A 17,206-nucleotide genomic window follows, 5' to 3' on the forward strand; every position below is an offset into this window, starting at 1 on the left:
ACCAAATGCATTTTCATCCTGACCTCATCAATAAATCTGCTTTCCATTGATTGAATGAGGGAACTTTCCAGGAGGGCAAAAACACATCCCTTGAAGAAAACCAATAGATAGATAAATCTAATGATAGATTTTATTTATAATATCCTTTATATCAAATTGTGACCTGTAAGGGCACATTTGCACTCTAATGATGGGAAGCTACTGGATTGTAGCCACGGCTGACCAGGGGCAGTCGGACAGGAATGAGGCTGTCATTTTGTGCCTTCAGCCTTTCTGATCACCACCAGAACAAAACATTTGTGTCTTGCCCTGGGAAAAAATGGGAAAGAATAGACTTACCAGCTGCACCCTGTTTCTAATCAGCAACCTGTTCTTTATCAAGTAATCAAACTCAGCATCATTCTCTGTCACTCCCTGCTGGATTCTTCTGTTATTCACCTGGTTTCCTGGTTCTCCTCTTCTCTGTCCGTGTTTTCCTGAGTCCTGCCTGCTGCATCACATTTATGGTTTTTCAGTCCGTTTCTGTTTATTCATAGTTTTGAGTCTGTTGAATCTTCAAAGATTTTACATGTTCATCAGAGTTTCACTTTTTGAATAGAATAACTGAATACATAAACTTTACAAGTTATTTTACGTTATGGAGATATATCTTCAAAGTGATGTTTTTAAAGAGAAAAAGGAGTAAAATAAAATGGATGAGTTGTGTTTAGAAGAATAGAACAGCTTGTTCAGGGTGAGCTGTGGTTGATTCTAGGGTGTCTCCGTTTTGGCAGACTGCTCCTTTAAAATAACACACAGTTCCTCATCATCATGTGACTTTAGAAATGTGCTGTTATTTTTTTTAGTCAGTATCATATGTTTGTCTGTCAGCCTCTAGTCAAATTCTTATTAATTACCTAATGATTGAATTCTTCAAATATTTGTGGATGCCTCACATTTAACTTTTACAGATCCAAATCACGTTTATTACTTTAAGATTGCAGTGAGTTTCTCATCAGTAATGAAACCGGTTTCTGGTTATTTTCTTTTCCTTTGTTCTCCATTTTCTATTTTTAACACGTCTTGCTTTCAGTTTTGTGTCCTCTGACACCAGATCAAGACACATCTATAAAGTTTTTAATCTACACTTAAGTTTCACTTAAACATATATTTTTATGCTTGGAATTTAACTGATCCAAGTTTTATTTCCACCCTCAGTGGGGAAAGACACAATCAGAGTAGAAGTAACTTGAAACAGTTTTAGATTGTTCTGAATGACAATAGAACCATTCAAAACTTGGGGTAATGTTTCCTGTAATTCAACGCTTTATTGTCTGCGAAAACTCTTTTCTAAAACTTGAACAACTTTTTGTACAGGGACAATTAGTGAGTATGCAGTTTAGTAAGTACGGCATAGAGTAGTTTGTAACGCCCATTCCCAGTTTTTACTTTTGGTTAGGTTTAAATAAGAAGAAGAGATCATGTTTAAAGTTCTAAGTTTAAAATAAAAAACTCAGTAGAAGTGCAACAGTCTTTAAGAATCGACATTTCAAAACAATTTAACAGTGTATGACATCATACAACATTGTTTTTCAGTCAGGCTTCAGATTTCACTGGTGGGCAGATTGGTTCTGCAAGGCAGAATCTTTTCTTTATTGGTATTTTTTAATTTGAACAAGATTCATTTTCCACAATATGCACAATATGGCAAATCTTTATATAAACTAAAAAGTTGTGTGGCAAGAACTGAGCCTTGGGGTACACCTGTGTTAAAATGATATAAAATTGCAAATGTAAACCTATTATTCTCTTTTTTAATTTATTCTGAAACTATTCCAAAGCAATGTGTTCTTTTATTTATGGATATGTTTAACTTCTACCAACAGAATAATTTGTTAGAAACTCTTCTCTGTGATTCAGTCGCTTTCTGTGTGTTTTTAAAACTCATACAAATCACAAAATATGTTGCTTTGACGTTTTATGAGATAAAAAAAAGTCATCATCATCAAGTTCACATATTGAAACAGTAATAACATTTAATATGGTTAAATCTTGTACTTTGGGCATCATTGCTATTGTATTGCCACTCCCTGATCCTGACTACAGGTAACGTGAAGCAATGTGAAACTGGTTGAGATTTTCTGTGTGCAGTGGACACATTTTTGTGTGACAACTCGTTCATCAGCTTCTGCTTTAAATGTGGCAGACAGAACTTGTTTATTTACGGTGACGTGGCATCCTCAGGGTTTGTGTTACTTTTGGTTTTGTCAAGTCATTTTGTCCTGTTCATAAAATATTACAGAATGATGTGTTGCAGTACATACACCCTCCCAAACAAGATTTCTACCAGAGGCCACCATCTGATCAGTGGCTTTGGTGTATGTTATCCATCCTTCCTCTCAAAAGCACACTGCATTATGTGATTGCAAAGTGCCAAAAAAGGATTTTTTTACTTTTACCTCAGCACACCAGCTGTCCAGTGATTTCACTCTTTTGTACAGCCTCTGTCTGTGACTACATGCAGACAATGAAAAGATGCTTTTATCAGAGTGCACAACTCTGCTGTCCATTGTCAAGACTCCATCTTGAAAGCTCAGGGCCATGTACGTTTGGATTTTGTTATCCCTTTAATAATAAACACCATTCTTTAAAAACTGTATTTTGTGTTTACTTGTGTTGTTTTTGATTAATATTCAAATTGGTTTGATGTTCTGAAACACTGAAAAAAATTACAGGGCAAATTGTTTTCCACACCACTGTAAGAGAGTCATCTTATCTGGGGCTCGAACATGAATTCGGATACTCCAACCGAGTCAAACTGTCAATTTTATAGGTAAATATACATTGATTTAAAAAAAAAATTCTTCCAAGAACTATACTTTCTGAATTACGACAAGGAACCTTAAATGCCTCCTCTGTTAACCTAAAGTTCCTTATTCAACAAGCTGACCTCAGGTGGCTACAGCTCAGTGTTCACGTGAAATAAAAAGGCAAAAATGTTGATCACAGGTAAACAAATTGAGAAGGAATGACAAAAACATATGGCCTAGCTAAAACAAACAGGACGAGCAGCCACTCTGCGTTTTAAATATGTCTCATCATCATTACCAGCGGTAGAAGTAAAAGTATTTACATCTCACTCCCACATCAGAATACAAAGAAATCCTGCCTGACTTATTCACGTTTTCAATTAAGTCAGCCAGACAACACTGAAAAGTTCACCATGTTCACATGCTGATGTTCGTAGTTTCTAACCTGGCCACGGTGTGACAAGACAGTCAATTTTGCACAAATGTCACACGATACCTCACGGATTTATAGATCAAAAGCTTTATGAAAAAGCAGCACTCAAGAAGTAGACAATGTAAAATCTGGAACATTTTCTTGTTGAGTCACACAGAGTTGTATGTGCAGGTCTGGCATACACCCAAAGCTAAAGAAAAACAACAACTTCTTTGCTGAAACCCTGGAATTCAGCTGTTATCCAATTCCATACACAATCTGAGTGTGATAGATAGGAGATAATATCATAGATCATCAGAGAAATTAACAGTTAATCTGATCAACAGCAGTGATTTCCATCAGGAAAGGGTTAAATACAGTTTAATCCACCTGCAGGCGTTGAAAGAAGGGCAGGTCATTTACTGGAATATTACCTACAAGGAAGTGCATGCCTCAGGACAGGTTTGGTATGAGGTAGACTGGCAGTATAAAAGTCCTGCATCGGGACGTTTTTCCACATAGCATCCGACAACATGAAGGTCCTGCTGCTCTCCATGGTGGTTCTGCTGCTGTGCAGCACACAAGGTAATCAAAGGCTACTTCTCCTACTTTCAATACAGTATTTTGACATGAAATCAGACTGAAATGTTGCTTAGATTAAATCCTTATAGGAAGTTTGTGTTTTTATTTAATGTGTGACTCATTAATTAATGTTTCACACCCAAAAAAAAAAAAAAAAAAAAGAAAAACTGTTTTTGTCTTGGTTTTGAATTCGATCTCTTCTTTTCTAGTGCTCACACTGAAATGCTTCACCTGCCAGGATGAGAACGACACCATCTGCAAGACAGAGACGGTGTGTCAGAGTTCAACCCAGTACTGCAAAACCTACAGAAAGGGTAGGTAGAACTTATTCTGCTCAAATTCAGTTTGACGCACAGGAGACAAGCGACAGCCTTATGCAAGAAAAGCATCAACAAGGCAGAGGAGTTTTATTGACTGGAGGTTTTATTCACAGGCAACACACTGGCTCGAAGCTGCGAGCAGTTCTGTGCTGAGGACTTCTTCACTGTCTGCTGCCAGGAGGACCTCTGCTAGTGCTGAAGCGTCCGTCTGCTTTTACTCCCCTGTTACTACAAAGCGCAATGATGAAGGAAATTATATAAATTCTACCGCCAAACAAGATGATTTTACATATCAGAATCTTCTGTGATTTATTTTCAGTCCTTGTTTCTGCTTTTAAATAAAAATGCACAAATGTTGACCAAAAGATTTTCAGCCTCGTTCATTTTCTCCAGAAAACTGAGCAAACCGAGCAACAGCGAGTGTGAAAAGGCAGACCAGCCACTCACTCATACTCTCTTAATCCTGTCATGATGTCACTTAGCGCTTCACTGGGACGGGCCGGAGCTAAATGGGTCACAGTCTGTCTCTAATCTGAAAGTCAAGTCAAACTTAAAAAACCATCACATTTGCTCTTTTCATCATAGAAAAAGGTAAAAAGCACACAGAGAAGCTTAGGACTCTTAGAGGCATTGTTTGCCTATAAGAGTTTAATGAATAGCTTTGCTCATGTATTTATGGTGTCATCCCCCCCTTACAAGCCATTAAATCTTTCATTTAACTTTAAGCTTTACTCAATGGAGACAAAGCTTCCCAGAAATCATCAACCAGCACTGGTAAGCTCTTGCCTGGCAGCATTCCCACATTGTTCTTTGTGTTCAAGGTGTTTTCACACCCTGTTCTGTACAGCTCTGCTTCCTGTAAATCAAAACTGCAAAACAGAGTTTCACTCAGCAAATTGAATGCCTTTGCATATACTGTAAGTGACATTGCAACTACAACTGATCCTGCAAGCTCTTTCTCTTAAAGTTAAGATAATCACCTACATGCAAGTCCAGAAATATTAAGATGTAGATACCAAACCCTTAGGAAGGGTACAGCATACAGCAGCTAAACTAAATTAAAGAGGCTTAAGTTGTTTGATAGTGTGTCATATCTTTGTGAAATTCTAGGTCATGCTTATTAATCGCTCCAGATGTTTTCTCCAGAGGTGATGGATTAAGAGTAGAACCTATACAATGCATATGATGCCAAGCAAAGAACTCATACTGTAACCTTCTCCTGAACAAAAAGAAAAGCAGATCTAATGACTGGAAGCCATCACCATCTCAGTTTGACAAAACAAACACAGTGTGAGCTACAATTCAAACCTCAGCATTTCTTTCCATTGTGTAAGGGAATTATTGTGTTTTCTGAGGAAGTCAGTAGCTACACTGAGCCACAAGTTAAAGTCGGGGAAAATGTATTACCCACATGGGCTGCCCACACAGGAAAGAGCTGAGGCTGAGAAGGTGCAAACAAACGTGCTCTGTAGCTCAGGGTGTTTGTGTTCTTTTTCTAAAGATTGTGACACACGATAAAAAGAGGAGCGTATGTTTGCCAAAGACGAATGGTTTTCCTGCAAATGCATGCTTTTATTATTAGTCCACGTATTTTTATTATGCTATCTGCTGGTCTGACTGGATATACTGGTATATTTACTTGGGGACTCAAGCGCATTTTTTTCATTGTACACGTTTTTCTTTCATGCGTCTTTGACAATCTCTTCATCTGACAGCTGTAACTAATACATGTAAACATAATGGTTCTGTAAAGTTCATGTTCAAGGCAAATAAAAGCACATCAACCTCAGGCAGGTACAATTACTATGCAATTAAAAAACAAATTTGTGTTCATCGCCCCCATTATGGTTTTTTTTTTTTCTTTCTTTTAAAGATGTGTTTAAGCCTTAATAACATTCAAATGTTCTTTACGTGGAACAAATGTGAGCACATATTGGTTTTGTCTGGTGAACCGCAGTTATTAAATATGGTCATATGTCTCTCACTCTCAGAGTGCGGTGAACTCTGAGAGGGATTTTGGAGTTAAAATTATTTGGTCATTTAATTTGCAGGTAAGAGCCTTGATTGTGTAACACTGTTTATGTAATAGCCTTCTAATAATCCAGGCTAAATACAGTGATTGATCATTTCACTCATTTGTTTGATGTGCCTTCCAGACTGGAGGGTGTATTAATTTTTTTAGATTACTCTATGAAGCGACTCTCCGTCTGTCGTGTCGAAATCCTAAGTACTGGAATCCAAAGCAAGTATACATATTGTCTTTGTTTTGCTGTATTTGTTTTCTGATCTGAAGAATTTCTTCAGTCCTAATAGCCACAGGAAGCTTTCAGGCTTTTAATTCAAGAGGAAGTCATTTATATCTTGAGTTTAGTAGTACCCACCCACCTGTCAACTGGTCTTTTTTCACTGGAGAGGGATTTTGAGAACAAATCCTTGTCAATTTTTTCCAAGTGGTCCCACAGATGTTTACTTCTTGAAGTAAAATAATAACAGTAGAGGTCCACATTGTGGACTCAAGCTTGGTCACTCTTAAAATACACACACTAAAACCCAGTAAGAATAACTCACAGTCCACAAATGTTCTAAATGTTGTAAATGGCGTGAAATCTCTGTTGATTATTATTGATTATATATTTTTATTTATTTTATTCTTTTATCTTACAATCATGTTCAAAGCCCAAAGTCATGTTGGACCCAGTTTTAGCGACAAAGTCAATCGTTACTGTCATATATTTATACCCCAGTGTCACTTTTCACTATTGCACATGGACGTGGGTCAGACTGAGATTCTCATGGTATGAAAACCTAAAGGAAACATGTCACAGATTCACAGCTCTTACATAACTGCATTAAAAAGTGTAAAGCAGCATGGAACAACATTGTTTGTATTGCTGCTAAAATAACATTTAACTTATTGATCATTGCGCTTCGACTTATTTTTACTTTGATTTTAAAACATGTAGTTAGCAAAAATGTAAAATTGAATTGAATCCTGCTCAATTTAAAAGCATTTTCCAAATGCAAATGTGCAGAAGGCTGGACTTATTAGAACATCGCTTCGAAAATACCGTACGGTATTTTCGAAGCGATACGTGCAGTATTTGATTCAAGTTTGAAAAATAGTTCAAGTTTTATTTATTAGAAAGCATGAATCAATCATTGAGTGATTCATTTAATAACTACATGCTGTAGCGCCTGTGGCAGTGGTAAACAGCAAAATAAATGATGGATATAAGTAGAAAATGGCTGCCTCTACTTCCTATAATATAACCAGGTGTAAAAAGGTGAATGAATGGTAAAAGATTTTAAACAAAGACCTAATCTGTTGCCCCAGCAGTAGCAAGGGTTGGGGGGTGGGGGGGGGCTTGTTGTCATGAGTGTGTTCTGCCATAGCTGACAGAGTACTGGTGGTCCATCTATTGGATTAGAGCAGGGATTTCTCCATGGTATTAATCTGTGAAGACAGCAGGCGACCCGGGCTGGGCTCACTCTGAACTGTTGTGTCTCTCAGCCTCTGGCTGTCTGTCAGCAGGCTGTTTCTGCTCCGTTTCTGATTCCCTGAAGCGCACAGGACACGTTACAGCCAATATGAACCTTTTCTGCTTTTCACTGGTAAGACTCTTTTTTTACTTTCTGTGTGTATATTGTGCTCAGAGATGTGTCATGTGCAAAAGTTGTGCTGCAGCTGGGAGGTTGGGGAATAAAGAACATGAGCGTCTGTAAACCGAACTCCTCTGTTAAAACTTCACGCAGAGGCGATGTGCGATTAATGGTGAACTTTCACCAGAGCTAGACATGTTAAGGGATCCAACAGTGACTCTAGAGACAACAAAACTGTCCTGGTTTTGATTTGCAGGTAGACGTGATCAAGCTGCAGTAAATACAAAAGTCTGAAGTCAGTTTCTCTTTCTGCTAAGTCCTAGGCTTGGCTGTTTGAGATGTTTTAAATACCACTTTAAGCTCATTTGTTTCCTTTGGCTCACTCCCAGGAGGTGTCTTCATTGTTCTTTACAAATGAAATATTACATGTTTGCACAAACACACAACCCCGTGTTTGTGTATCTAGGTGAGGTCTTTATGTGTGGCTCTTAAAGGAGAGAGAAAACACCAAGAAATCTTTCTCTAGTTAAAGCACATCCATCATACGATCTCTGCGGTTGTCCAGCTGTCATGGTGCAAACTGATGAAAGACTTGCACTGATTGATCTTTTTGTTTTGTCACTAAAGTGTAATGCATGTAAAAGGGAAACCGAAACAAAATTTAGGACACAGAAAAAAAAAAAAAAACTCAAAAATGTAAACAAAACAGTTGATGTTTCTATTCCACTAATAAAAAATCACTGTGCAGACAGGACAAGCTGAACAACAGCATTAGATATTTGTTCCTAGAAGGAATCCAAACATGGCCAGCAAATTATAATCCATCTGAAATCTGCTTGAAGGAAAGTCAATCCTTCCCTGCATTTATTATTGATAAGCATATTTAAAAATTGCTTTGAGTCTGTTTCATATGCATCACATCCTTAGGGCTACTATTTTAATGCATGGATTTGAAATGCATATTTGTATGTCATGTTCTCACTTTATGGATTATATAAATGTATGACTCCTATGGGTGTGTGTGTGTGTGTGTGTGTGTGTGTGTGTTTGTGTAGTCAATTTTAGTTTTTAGAGTTGGTAATCTGCCATCAAAGGCATACAAAATCAGCAGTGGATCCCTGAAGCCTGAGCTACATGGTTTTGATGTACATAAAAGGACTTAGAATTTAATCACAAGATTTTTGATATTTACTCTGATGATGGTATTATTGCAATACCATTATCTCTTGTCTTTCAAAGGAGTCAACTACTAACTTACACAAGAAACTATATTCAATGAAAACATTGATAAAAGTTTTCAATTACAACAAATCATATCTGAGATTTTTATGAGCATTTCTCAACATAGATTGTCCAAATACTTAAGAACCAGGGGGAAAAAGGCGCTAAAGGTTCAATACAGGAATCCAAAATAGTTTCCTTGAATAGAAGGAGGCTGGGATGAAATGGGAAAATAAGTTGGTGGTGATGCAATGACTTGGCACTGTCATCCAGGTGAGTTTTATTCCACTGTGAATGAGGGGTTAACAAGAGTTACTGGTTTATGTTGCATTGTGTGTAGCACTGCCAAGGCAGTTATTGTTACAGCTCCTGAGTCCTTCGGGGACAATAAAATGTGATTTGATTTGATTTTCAAGTCATCCATTGCAAGCTTTTAAAAAGCAAAACCAGAAATGTATCAGATTCCACAGTCTAGAAAACCATGCTTGCTAAAATAAATGCTTTCTTCTCTTGTATGTCCACCTGCCATCAGGAGGGGTCTATGGACAGCCTGTACGAGGCAGTGCAGAGCTCCACCGACGGCCCGGCCCCGCCCATCCCTAGCCGCTCGTCCAGTCGCTCCTGCAGTCCAGCAGTGCTGCTGGATGACAACATGAGGTGGAGAGGCTCTGGAAGGTCTATATCCATGGTGAGCGGGGACATTTTTCACTGAGGCCTCAAACGTGTCTGCAGCAGGACTGGTGGACGCAGTTGGTCAGTGCTGCAGTTAAATCTGTGAATTACTGGCCTTTGTAAAGTCCCAGGATGTTTCAACGAAATAAAGCTGATTATGAAATGACTAACATATCCTGACAGTTGCTACAGAGGTCAGATCCTTTTTAGTGTATAAATTAAGCTTGTAAATCAAGCACTCCTCATGTCCATTTAATTGATCCTAACAGACTGCATGGAGAATAATTCATTGACAAACTCAGTACAAACTTCATAAAGTTTTTTGTTGAAAAGTAACTTTTAAACACTGAAGCGTTTCTTTTTCATTCAGGATATGCCACAGACACAAGGGGCCAACTCCAACAAAAGGAACAGAAGGTAAACTCATCAACACAAGCAAGCTACATGCTTTTTTTAAATATCTTGAATTTAATTTCTAATATTTATATCATTCCAAAATACACAGGAAATGGAATTGGATTAAAACAATTATACTCTACGAGTCTTTTTGAATGCACATGTCAGTCAGTCCAAAAAGGCCCTCCCTGCAAGTGAAAGGGCTTTCTCATTAAGAAATAATAGGGCTTGAGATGCTCCCTGTTTATTTTCACTGAGGACTTAATTCTGTAAATCCTCTGTGTAGCAAAAACAGATCAGATCCTCAGCAGGGCTCCTCCTCTCCATCACTTCATTCTCTCCATTTGAAGCATAGTCCCACTTTAACATGAGGGATTGACGCACAGTTGGAAGTTTAATTTTTTTTTTCTTTTTCTATTCAGCTTCACAGGAAGCTTTTGCCTCTTTTTTTTTTAGAAGAAAGGTCCTGCAGATTGTCTCGCCAGCAGGAGGTAGATTATGGGGCTTTGGGCCAGTTGAACTAAGCTTATTCAAGGTCCCGGTTGCCACATTACCTTTACTTCCTTTGGCTCTGGTTTACTCTGTTCTCACAGTGCCGTCTCTCTGAAAGCATATTCAGTTCAACATCTGAAACAACACGAACATTCCCTCTGGTGACGACGTTTTAAGCTCGTTGTTTTTGTATTTACATGGGTGAGCAATGTAATGTAAAGATATTGCAAAAATCCTCTGAGTTGACGTGCATAATATTCTGTGTCCTTTCCTTTCAGAACACACATATCAAAGTCCCTGTCAGACAATGAAACACTGGGTGAGTACCGCTTGATGAAATGTTGATCAATTTGAGGGCTGGCAAGAAACCCATTTGGTGCTTTATCTTGATCAGATTATCTAGGAAGCTTTAATTTGTATTCTATTGCTTCCTGTTTTGCTGAGGTGTAAAAATAACGTGACACAGAGGCCTATGTTGCTTAGCTACTTTCTAAGATGGGAAAGATAAGAGAACATACCACGCAAGAAAGAAACAGCGTAGGAAGAGAGAGGCAGATGTGACTGGCGGGCGAAGGTGAAACATACCATCCATGTATAGAGGTTAATATTATTATCAGATTTCTGAACTTTTTCTGCATGTTTCCTCCCCCCACTACCATTTCCTGTCAGAACACTGGAAATAACTATGATTAGTTCCACAAAAACCTTTTAAAAAAAAAAAAAAAAAAATGATGGAAAAATATAGCACTACTGCCCAAACCCCAGCTCATATCTGCTGTCAGAGTAACAATTAAAACATTTAAAAACAGTGACAAACAAGGCTGTATGGGGACCCACTGTCTAGCATGAATAGAGGTCTAAACGGCAGCAGAAAGAGCTTTCTTGAGCGCTTATAAAACACTATTAAACTATTAGATGTTACGTACATGCTGACCGGTTGTTTGAAATGCTTGCCAGAAAGAAAACAGTTTCATATGGCAAAGGTGTCAAATTTGCTTAAATGCCACTGGAAGTGTGTAATTTGATCACATGAGATCGAGATTTAACTTTTGAAAACAAATACCCTGCAGTGTCCAGAGTGAAAGAAAGTATGAATATAAGAATCGCTTTATGTCCACTGTTAAATACGGCTGTGGATCTGTGATGCTGTGGGCCTCTTTGTCTCCCACAGGTCCAGGGGTCCTTGTTAGAGTTCAGGTCATCCTGAGCTTTTTAAAACACTGGGACCGAAAGCTAAAAATAGGCTACGACTGGATGACTATTTCAGTCTCCAGACCTAAATCCTACAGAAAAGCTGTGATGTGAGCTGAAAAGAATAGAGCATAAAAGAGGACCAACGTCTCTCAAGAGATTATTAAAGTAGGGCTCTTTGGGCTTCGGATTAAAGAAATGTGATAGGAGAAGACTAAGTACCATCATATCTGTATTAGAGGACATGCAAAGTATTGATAGCAGGGTTACCAATCAGAGCCATACTGGGGATTTATTAAAAAACAATTATTTCTTCTCCGAGATTTCTTTGCAGACTAAATTAATGTAATCAAATTTAAGATTGGAATAAAAAAAAATTAGTTAAGATTATTTTGTTGGAATAAAAAAAATATGTTTCTTTTAAAGCCTCTAGCCTGTCTTTACCAGGGGTTTGGAAAAGTGTGACGGGCTTTAATACATTAATGTCTTTTGTCCAAGCTGAAACCGTACAACGCAGAGTTGTAACCGGTTGTAGTTGAGTCAGGCTGACGCAGCCTCACTTTTCACATCAAATCCCTGGGCTTTGCCTCTGTATGCCGCAGATAACCCCGGCTGTAATGCAGCGTGGCAGCGCGCCAGGAGCCGAGAAGATTTAATCCACATCACCAACAATCACAACGAAGGTAAAAATAAAATGTAGGTTAAGCTCATCCAAGGTGCACTGCAGCATTCATCCGGACTGAAAGCTAGATGTTGGCTTTCAAAAATCATGAAAACAAAACAAAACAATTTCTGTTAACTCTAGCTAATATTTGTGGCAAATTATGATAAACTTTTACTGTTGTATTTCATGTTTGTTTATGTTTAACAAATTACCTAGAAAGATGCCAAACAGACACACAACACAGTAAGTTTTTCGTAGTGTACCAAAACGTAAGTCTGTGGTTTCTTGATTTGTAATACCCTGGTTCGTCGGTTTTAATCATTTTCAGTGTCTTTCCTGAAAGAGTTAACAAATTGTTAGCAACACAACATTCAGCTAATCCTACTGGTTTTCCATCTTGGAACTAGAACCTAATCTGAGAGTTACGTGCTTCCCAAATCCAAAAAATGGCCAAGGCTCCAGTTCTTCTTTTTTGAACTTGTATGCTGTTAATGCTTATATTTTCGCCACCTACTGACACAGAACTGGCATTGCAGCTGAACTCCAGTGATTGTCTTTCTGAAGTTTTAGAAACTTTTCTTTTCAGTTTTGTTCACATCTTTCCACCTCCTGAAGTGAATTCAAAACATTTTTTTATTTTTAGAGATGAGGAAGCCTAAGCACCGAGCAGACAAAAAGGGAGGAAAAGGAGGACATCATAACGGCACAAAGAAAAAAGAGAAACAACAAACAAATCAGGTGAGCAGAGAAAGCATTGTTGATGCTGATACGGCAGTAATTAATTACAGACCTTTACCGACCCTCGTGCCAGCCTGCTGTGTGACGTGTCGCTTCGGCTGCTGGGATTGAGTGTGAAACCAAAAACCAGTTCATTTCGCATGAACAGGGACTTCCATCTGTTTGTGATCAGGTTTTAATAGTACTAATGGAAGTGCTGCTCTCACTGTAATGACTTGGACTCGTTGTAGTGATGTGTGTGGGGGTGGTGAAGGTTTAAAGACCTCATACCAGGTCAGACAGTGTCCAGTCTGATTAATGCCCATCATAGGGGGCAAACAAAGCAGATCCTGCCAGGGCTGGATCAGATGCTGTTTTCAGTGCGTCACTAAGAGGCTGCCTGGCTGCACGGATGGCGCTCCGATGCTACTGTTTATGTAACAGCAACACACAAAGACTGACTTAGAATTTGCTGTTTTGCTGAAAGCAAGAGAGCGCAAACACTGCCTCGTGAACAAAAAGACAAGGTGGGATGCTTGAAGGTAACGGGAGTAGATTTTGATTGTTCTGTCATTTCAGAGTGTCCATAGCAACGGAGTGATAACAGAACCCAAATCTGCTGCCAAAAAGAACCAAAAGAACGGAAAGAAACCAGGAGGAAGGAGCGGGAAAGATGTGTCCAAGAAAAGTCACAACAACAGAGGTGAGACAGTGTAGAAAAAATACTTACTAAAGGGTTTTGTCTCTCTGTGTTCTCCATAGACTAAATTGTCCTAAATTCCTGTGTGACTCAGCTTCTTTGCTAAAATTTGAGACACCGGAACATGTGCATGCAAGCAGGGTCACTTGAGTTCATGACTTTTAACATGTTACCACATTTTCAGTGGAGAAGGAGTCATCCAGCAAAAGCACAGCAAAAACTGACTCATCCAACTGACCATTGCCACATTTCCTCTTTTTCTCTGTTTGATGTTGCTTGAGGATATGAAGCCGTCCCGCTGAGTCTCCCCTCTGAGATATTTCTGGAAACCTTTAAACTTATGCTTTTCTGATACAGAGTTATCACAGTTTTTTATTCCCATTTAACTTTTCTATTTTGCAATAGACCAACACTAAATAGTGGCACAACACAGACAACTTTTTTAAATCTTAGAAAACTGTGGTGTGCATTTTTTTTCAGACACCCTTTGCTGCAATTATGGGTACAAGTATTTTGCAGCTCATGAAGGAAAGACCTTTTTTCCACTATTGTTCTATATTTAGCTCCATCCATTTTCCAGTCAGCTTTGCTCAGCACCTCCGTTCCACACCATGATGCTGCCACTATCATGTTTCACTTTAGGGATGTTGTGGTTATGGAGTCGTGCCACAGACAAGGTGTCACCTGACAGGACACATTATGTCACTTGTTTGCTTTGTCCAATGAAACACTTTGGTAAACTGTGAATGGGACTTCTTATGCCTTTGATTAAACAACGAGTTTCCTCGTGTCAATTTTACTTTGAGGCAAAACCTCTGCAGTGCACGACTGAAACTTGTGAATTGTATAAAATCATGAACTTGGGTTTTGGATCTCTGTAGCTCCTACAGAGTTACACTAAGGTCTTTTAACACCTTCTCTGATTAATGCTCTTCTTGGATGCCTGGTCTCCTCAGGTGGACGGCCATGTATTTTTTGGGAGTTTTGCAGATGTGTCATATGATGGATTGAATGTAAAAAATTAAAAAAAAGCTGGTGTATTTATTACCTAACTCTGTGATAAACTTCTCCTTAACTGTGTGCTGACGTGTCTGTGGTGCACCTCGTTCTTCATCATACTTTTTTTTTTTTCACAATTGTTCTTGGGTTTTTCTTTGGCTCGCCTCCTTTTCCAGTGAGTTCCCCACCAAAAACAATGAGCCCACCCTTGGAACCACAGTATTTGGACGTGCCATACACATCTAGACAGGATAGGAGGTTGTACCTGGGCAAATCCTCCACCCTCCCCACCCCGGACAACTCAAACCCAGGCCGCTGTGTGGACATGGTCAGCCTACCTGGAGGCGCGACACCCACCCACCACCAGCGCTGGAGCAACCCAGGGGACAGCAGCCCCGCCTGGGGGACCACAGAGCACACCTGCTGCCGGCCCCTCACGGAGTACCGCTTGCTCCCCCATGAATTTGCTTCCCTGCATGGGAAGGAGTGGGATGAGAAGCAACAAGCGGTGATGGACCAGAATGGAAGCCTAAAACGGAGCTGTCAGCTTCAACCAAAGGTGCCACGGTCTGTCACGGAGGTCGATCTGTCAGAGCCAAATGTAAGCAATAAATTATGTTCTTTAATAAGCTTAAAACAAAATACAGTAAAAAAAAAAAAGGTCCTTTAAATATTGAGCAAAATATGCAGAGAGGCAGAAGGACGTAGCCACATATGATGGTTTGCCACAGTTTCTGCGCAGATTGTAGACCACTTCCTCTGCTCTCTGCCTTAATACTGACTAGAAGAGGTAGTTGCTACCAACCATTGGGGGCTTTATGTTTGGAGGGTTGGGTTAACCCTAACCCTATCCATCAGAATACCTAGGACCAGTCAAATACATCATAATAGTAGTATGTGATGTGCTGTAGAGCAGAAGATTTTCCACACATAAGGAAAAAAAATAAAACGGGAAAACTACAGCATCTTGAAATCATGCAAACAACTTAAAGTCTGATATTTCTTTAGATGAGACAGACATCAGTGTATGTTATTGGAATAGACAAAACTAAGTAGTAAATAATTGTGATGGGGAAGGAAAATTATGCAAAACTGTTAAAGTTTTCTTTTTCTTTTTTTTTTTTTAAAGAAAACTAGAAGATGTTGCATCGTTCTGTGTTTTGCTCCCTGTCCACTGAAACTCCCAAGTAAAATGCAAAGCAATGGTTGTCTTCACAATTCAAATAATTAGTAAGTAGAGAGCTGCTGTGTGAATTTTCAGCTCAAATGCAGCTGTCAAGGTTTGTTGGAGAACATTAAATAAACTGTATCACGAAGGAGCACAGCAGAAATGTCAGGAATAAAGTTGTTAAGCAGAGTTAGGTCATTAAACAATATTATCAAAAAATGTGAAGTTTGGCACAAATGGACAGATGAGTGATCTCACTGAATGACAGGAGTGCAAGGAAAGTATGGATGTGCAAAGATCCACAGCTAAAATGGGAGATAATAGGGATGAAATACTCGAAAGAAAACTATAAGATTTCCTCTTTGGAGTTTTTTTTTTTTTACAAACCACTAAAGCAGGGGTCACCAACTCCAGTCCTCAAGGCTACCATCCTGCAACTTTTAGATTCACCTCTGCTCCAAAATGTCTGAATTCCCTCACCAGCATTCATTCCTCTCTGCAATAGGCTGGAAACGAGCAGTATATTTGATCCAGGTGTGTTTGAGCAGAGACGCATCTAAAAGTTACAGGATGGTAGCCCTCGAGGACTGGAGTTGGTGACCCCTGCACTGAAGAGACACATTAAAAAAATGGGAGAATTTCTTTTAGTCAGGTTAAGGAAATATTTAGCTTTTTTTTGGGCCAACATACAAAACAAAGTGTGTATTGACACCAAACACTGCACATCTGAACATCCCAACAATGAAACACGGTGGTAGCAGCGTCATGCTGTAGAACACAGGGGTTGACAACCTGTAGACTGCCTTTCATTTTCCTTCAAAACTATGTGCTACGTTGTCTTCATCTCATAAAATCCCAGTGAAATACATCAAATTTTGAGACTGAAACATCACAAAATGTGAAAAGATTCATTGAATGCTATTAGAGTTCAGTATATTCACTTAATGTTACCATATAGGAAATTAATCCATTCTGAATTGAGCATTAACTGTGGATTTTTCTATTGTAATAGTGATTACTTGTTGCTAATACCTTACAATAGTCTAGACAGAGCCAGGAGGCATTGCCCTGGTGAACAGTTGGCATTTCTCAGAGCACAACCCTCGCAGCTGGTCAGAGAGCACGTGCAGGATCCAGCATGTGTCACACAGAGCAGTAGTCAAAGCTTAACATATTGAGGGAGAAACAATCAAAGATGAAAAAATGGTCTTACATAGAGATTTAGAGCTGCCTATAGAGCAGCAGGGACACTGGTTCTTAGTAACAGATGGAGCTAAGACAAC

General features: G+C 39.0%; 2 protein-coding genes across 2 annotated transcripts; both read left to right on the forward strand.

The window, feature by feature from the left end:
* The first annotated feature begins 3,626 nt into the window (after nt 1-3,626).
* LOC148155799 (uncharacterized) lies at nt 3,627-4,468 on the forward strand. Its single transcript, XM_088011810.1, has 3 exons — nt 3,627-3,786; nt 3,993-4,097; nt 4,217-4,468. The coding sequence occupies exons 1-3, from the start codon at nt 3,735-3,737 to the stop codon at nt 4,294-4,296; spliced, it is 237 nt and encodes a 78-aa protein (XP_087867936.1). The 5' UTR covers nt 3,627-3,734; the 3' UTR covers nt 4,297-4,468.
* Nucleotides 4,469-9,462: 4,994 nt separating this feature from the next.
* LOC148155800 (uncharacterized) lies at nt 9,463-15,704 on the forward strand. The gene is made up of 7 exons (XM_088011812.1): nt 9,463-9,612; nt 9,967-10,013; nt 10,763-10,803; nt 12,278-12,358; nt 12,983-13,077; nt 13,636-13,759; nt 14,932-15,704. The coding sequence occupies exons 1-7, from the start codon at nt 9,466-9,468 to the stop codon at nt 15,423-15,425; spliced, it is 1,029 nt and encodes a 342-aa protein (XP_087867938.1). The 5' UTR covers nt 9,463-9,465; the 3' UTR covers nt 15,426-15,704.
* The last annotated feature ends 1,502 nt before the right edge of the window (nt 15,705-17,206 follow it).

Source organism: Poecilia mexicana, unplaced genomic scaffold (genome assembly GCF_051168715.1).
Source record: "Poecilia mexicana isolate PSO_F unplaced genomic scaffold, ASM5116871v1 scaffold_13, whole genome shotgun sequence".
In the NCBI taxonomy this organism is placed as follows: Eukaryota; Metazoa; Chordata; class Actinopteri; order Cyprinodontiformes; family Poeciliidae; genus Poecilia; species Poecilia mexicana.

What these genes read in the sequence shown, in the direction of transcription:
- LOC148155800 (XM_088011812.1), top strand. Translation starts at nt 9,466, where the DNA reads ATGGACAGCCTGTACGAGGCAGTGCAGAGCTCCACCGACGGCCCGGCC. An exon ending in GTCAGACAATGAAACACTGG is followed by an intron (nt 10,804 to 12,277) that starts GTGAGTACCGCT and finishes TGTATGCCGCAG; the next exon opens with ATAACCCCGGCTGTAATGCA. An exon ending in CACCAACAATCACAACGAAG is followed by an intron (nt 12,359 to 12,982) that starts GTAAAAATAAAA and finishes TTTTATTTTTAG; the next exon opens with AGATGAGGAAGCCTAAGCAC.
- LOC148155799 (XM_088011810.1), top strand. Translation starts at nt 3,735, where the DNA reads ATGAAGGTCCTGCTGCTCTCCATGGTGGTTCTGCTGCTGTGCAGCACA. An exon ending in GCTGCTGTGCAGCACACAAG is followed by an intron (nt 3,787 to 3,992) that starts GTAATCAAAGGC and finishes CTTCTTTTCTAG; the next exon opens with TGCTCACACTGAAATGCTTC. An exon ending in CTGCAAAACCTACAGAAAGG is followed by an intron (nt 4,098 to 4,216) that starts GTAGGTAGAACT and finishes TTTTATTCACAG; the next exon opens with GCAACACACTGGCTCGAAGC.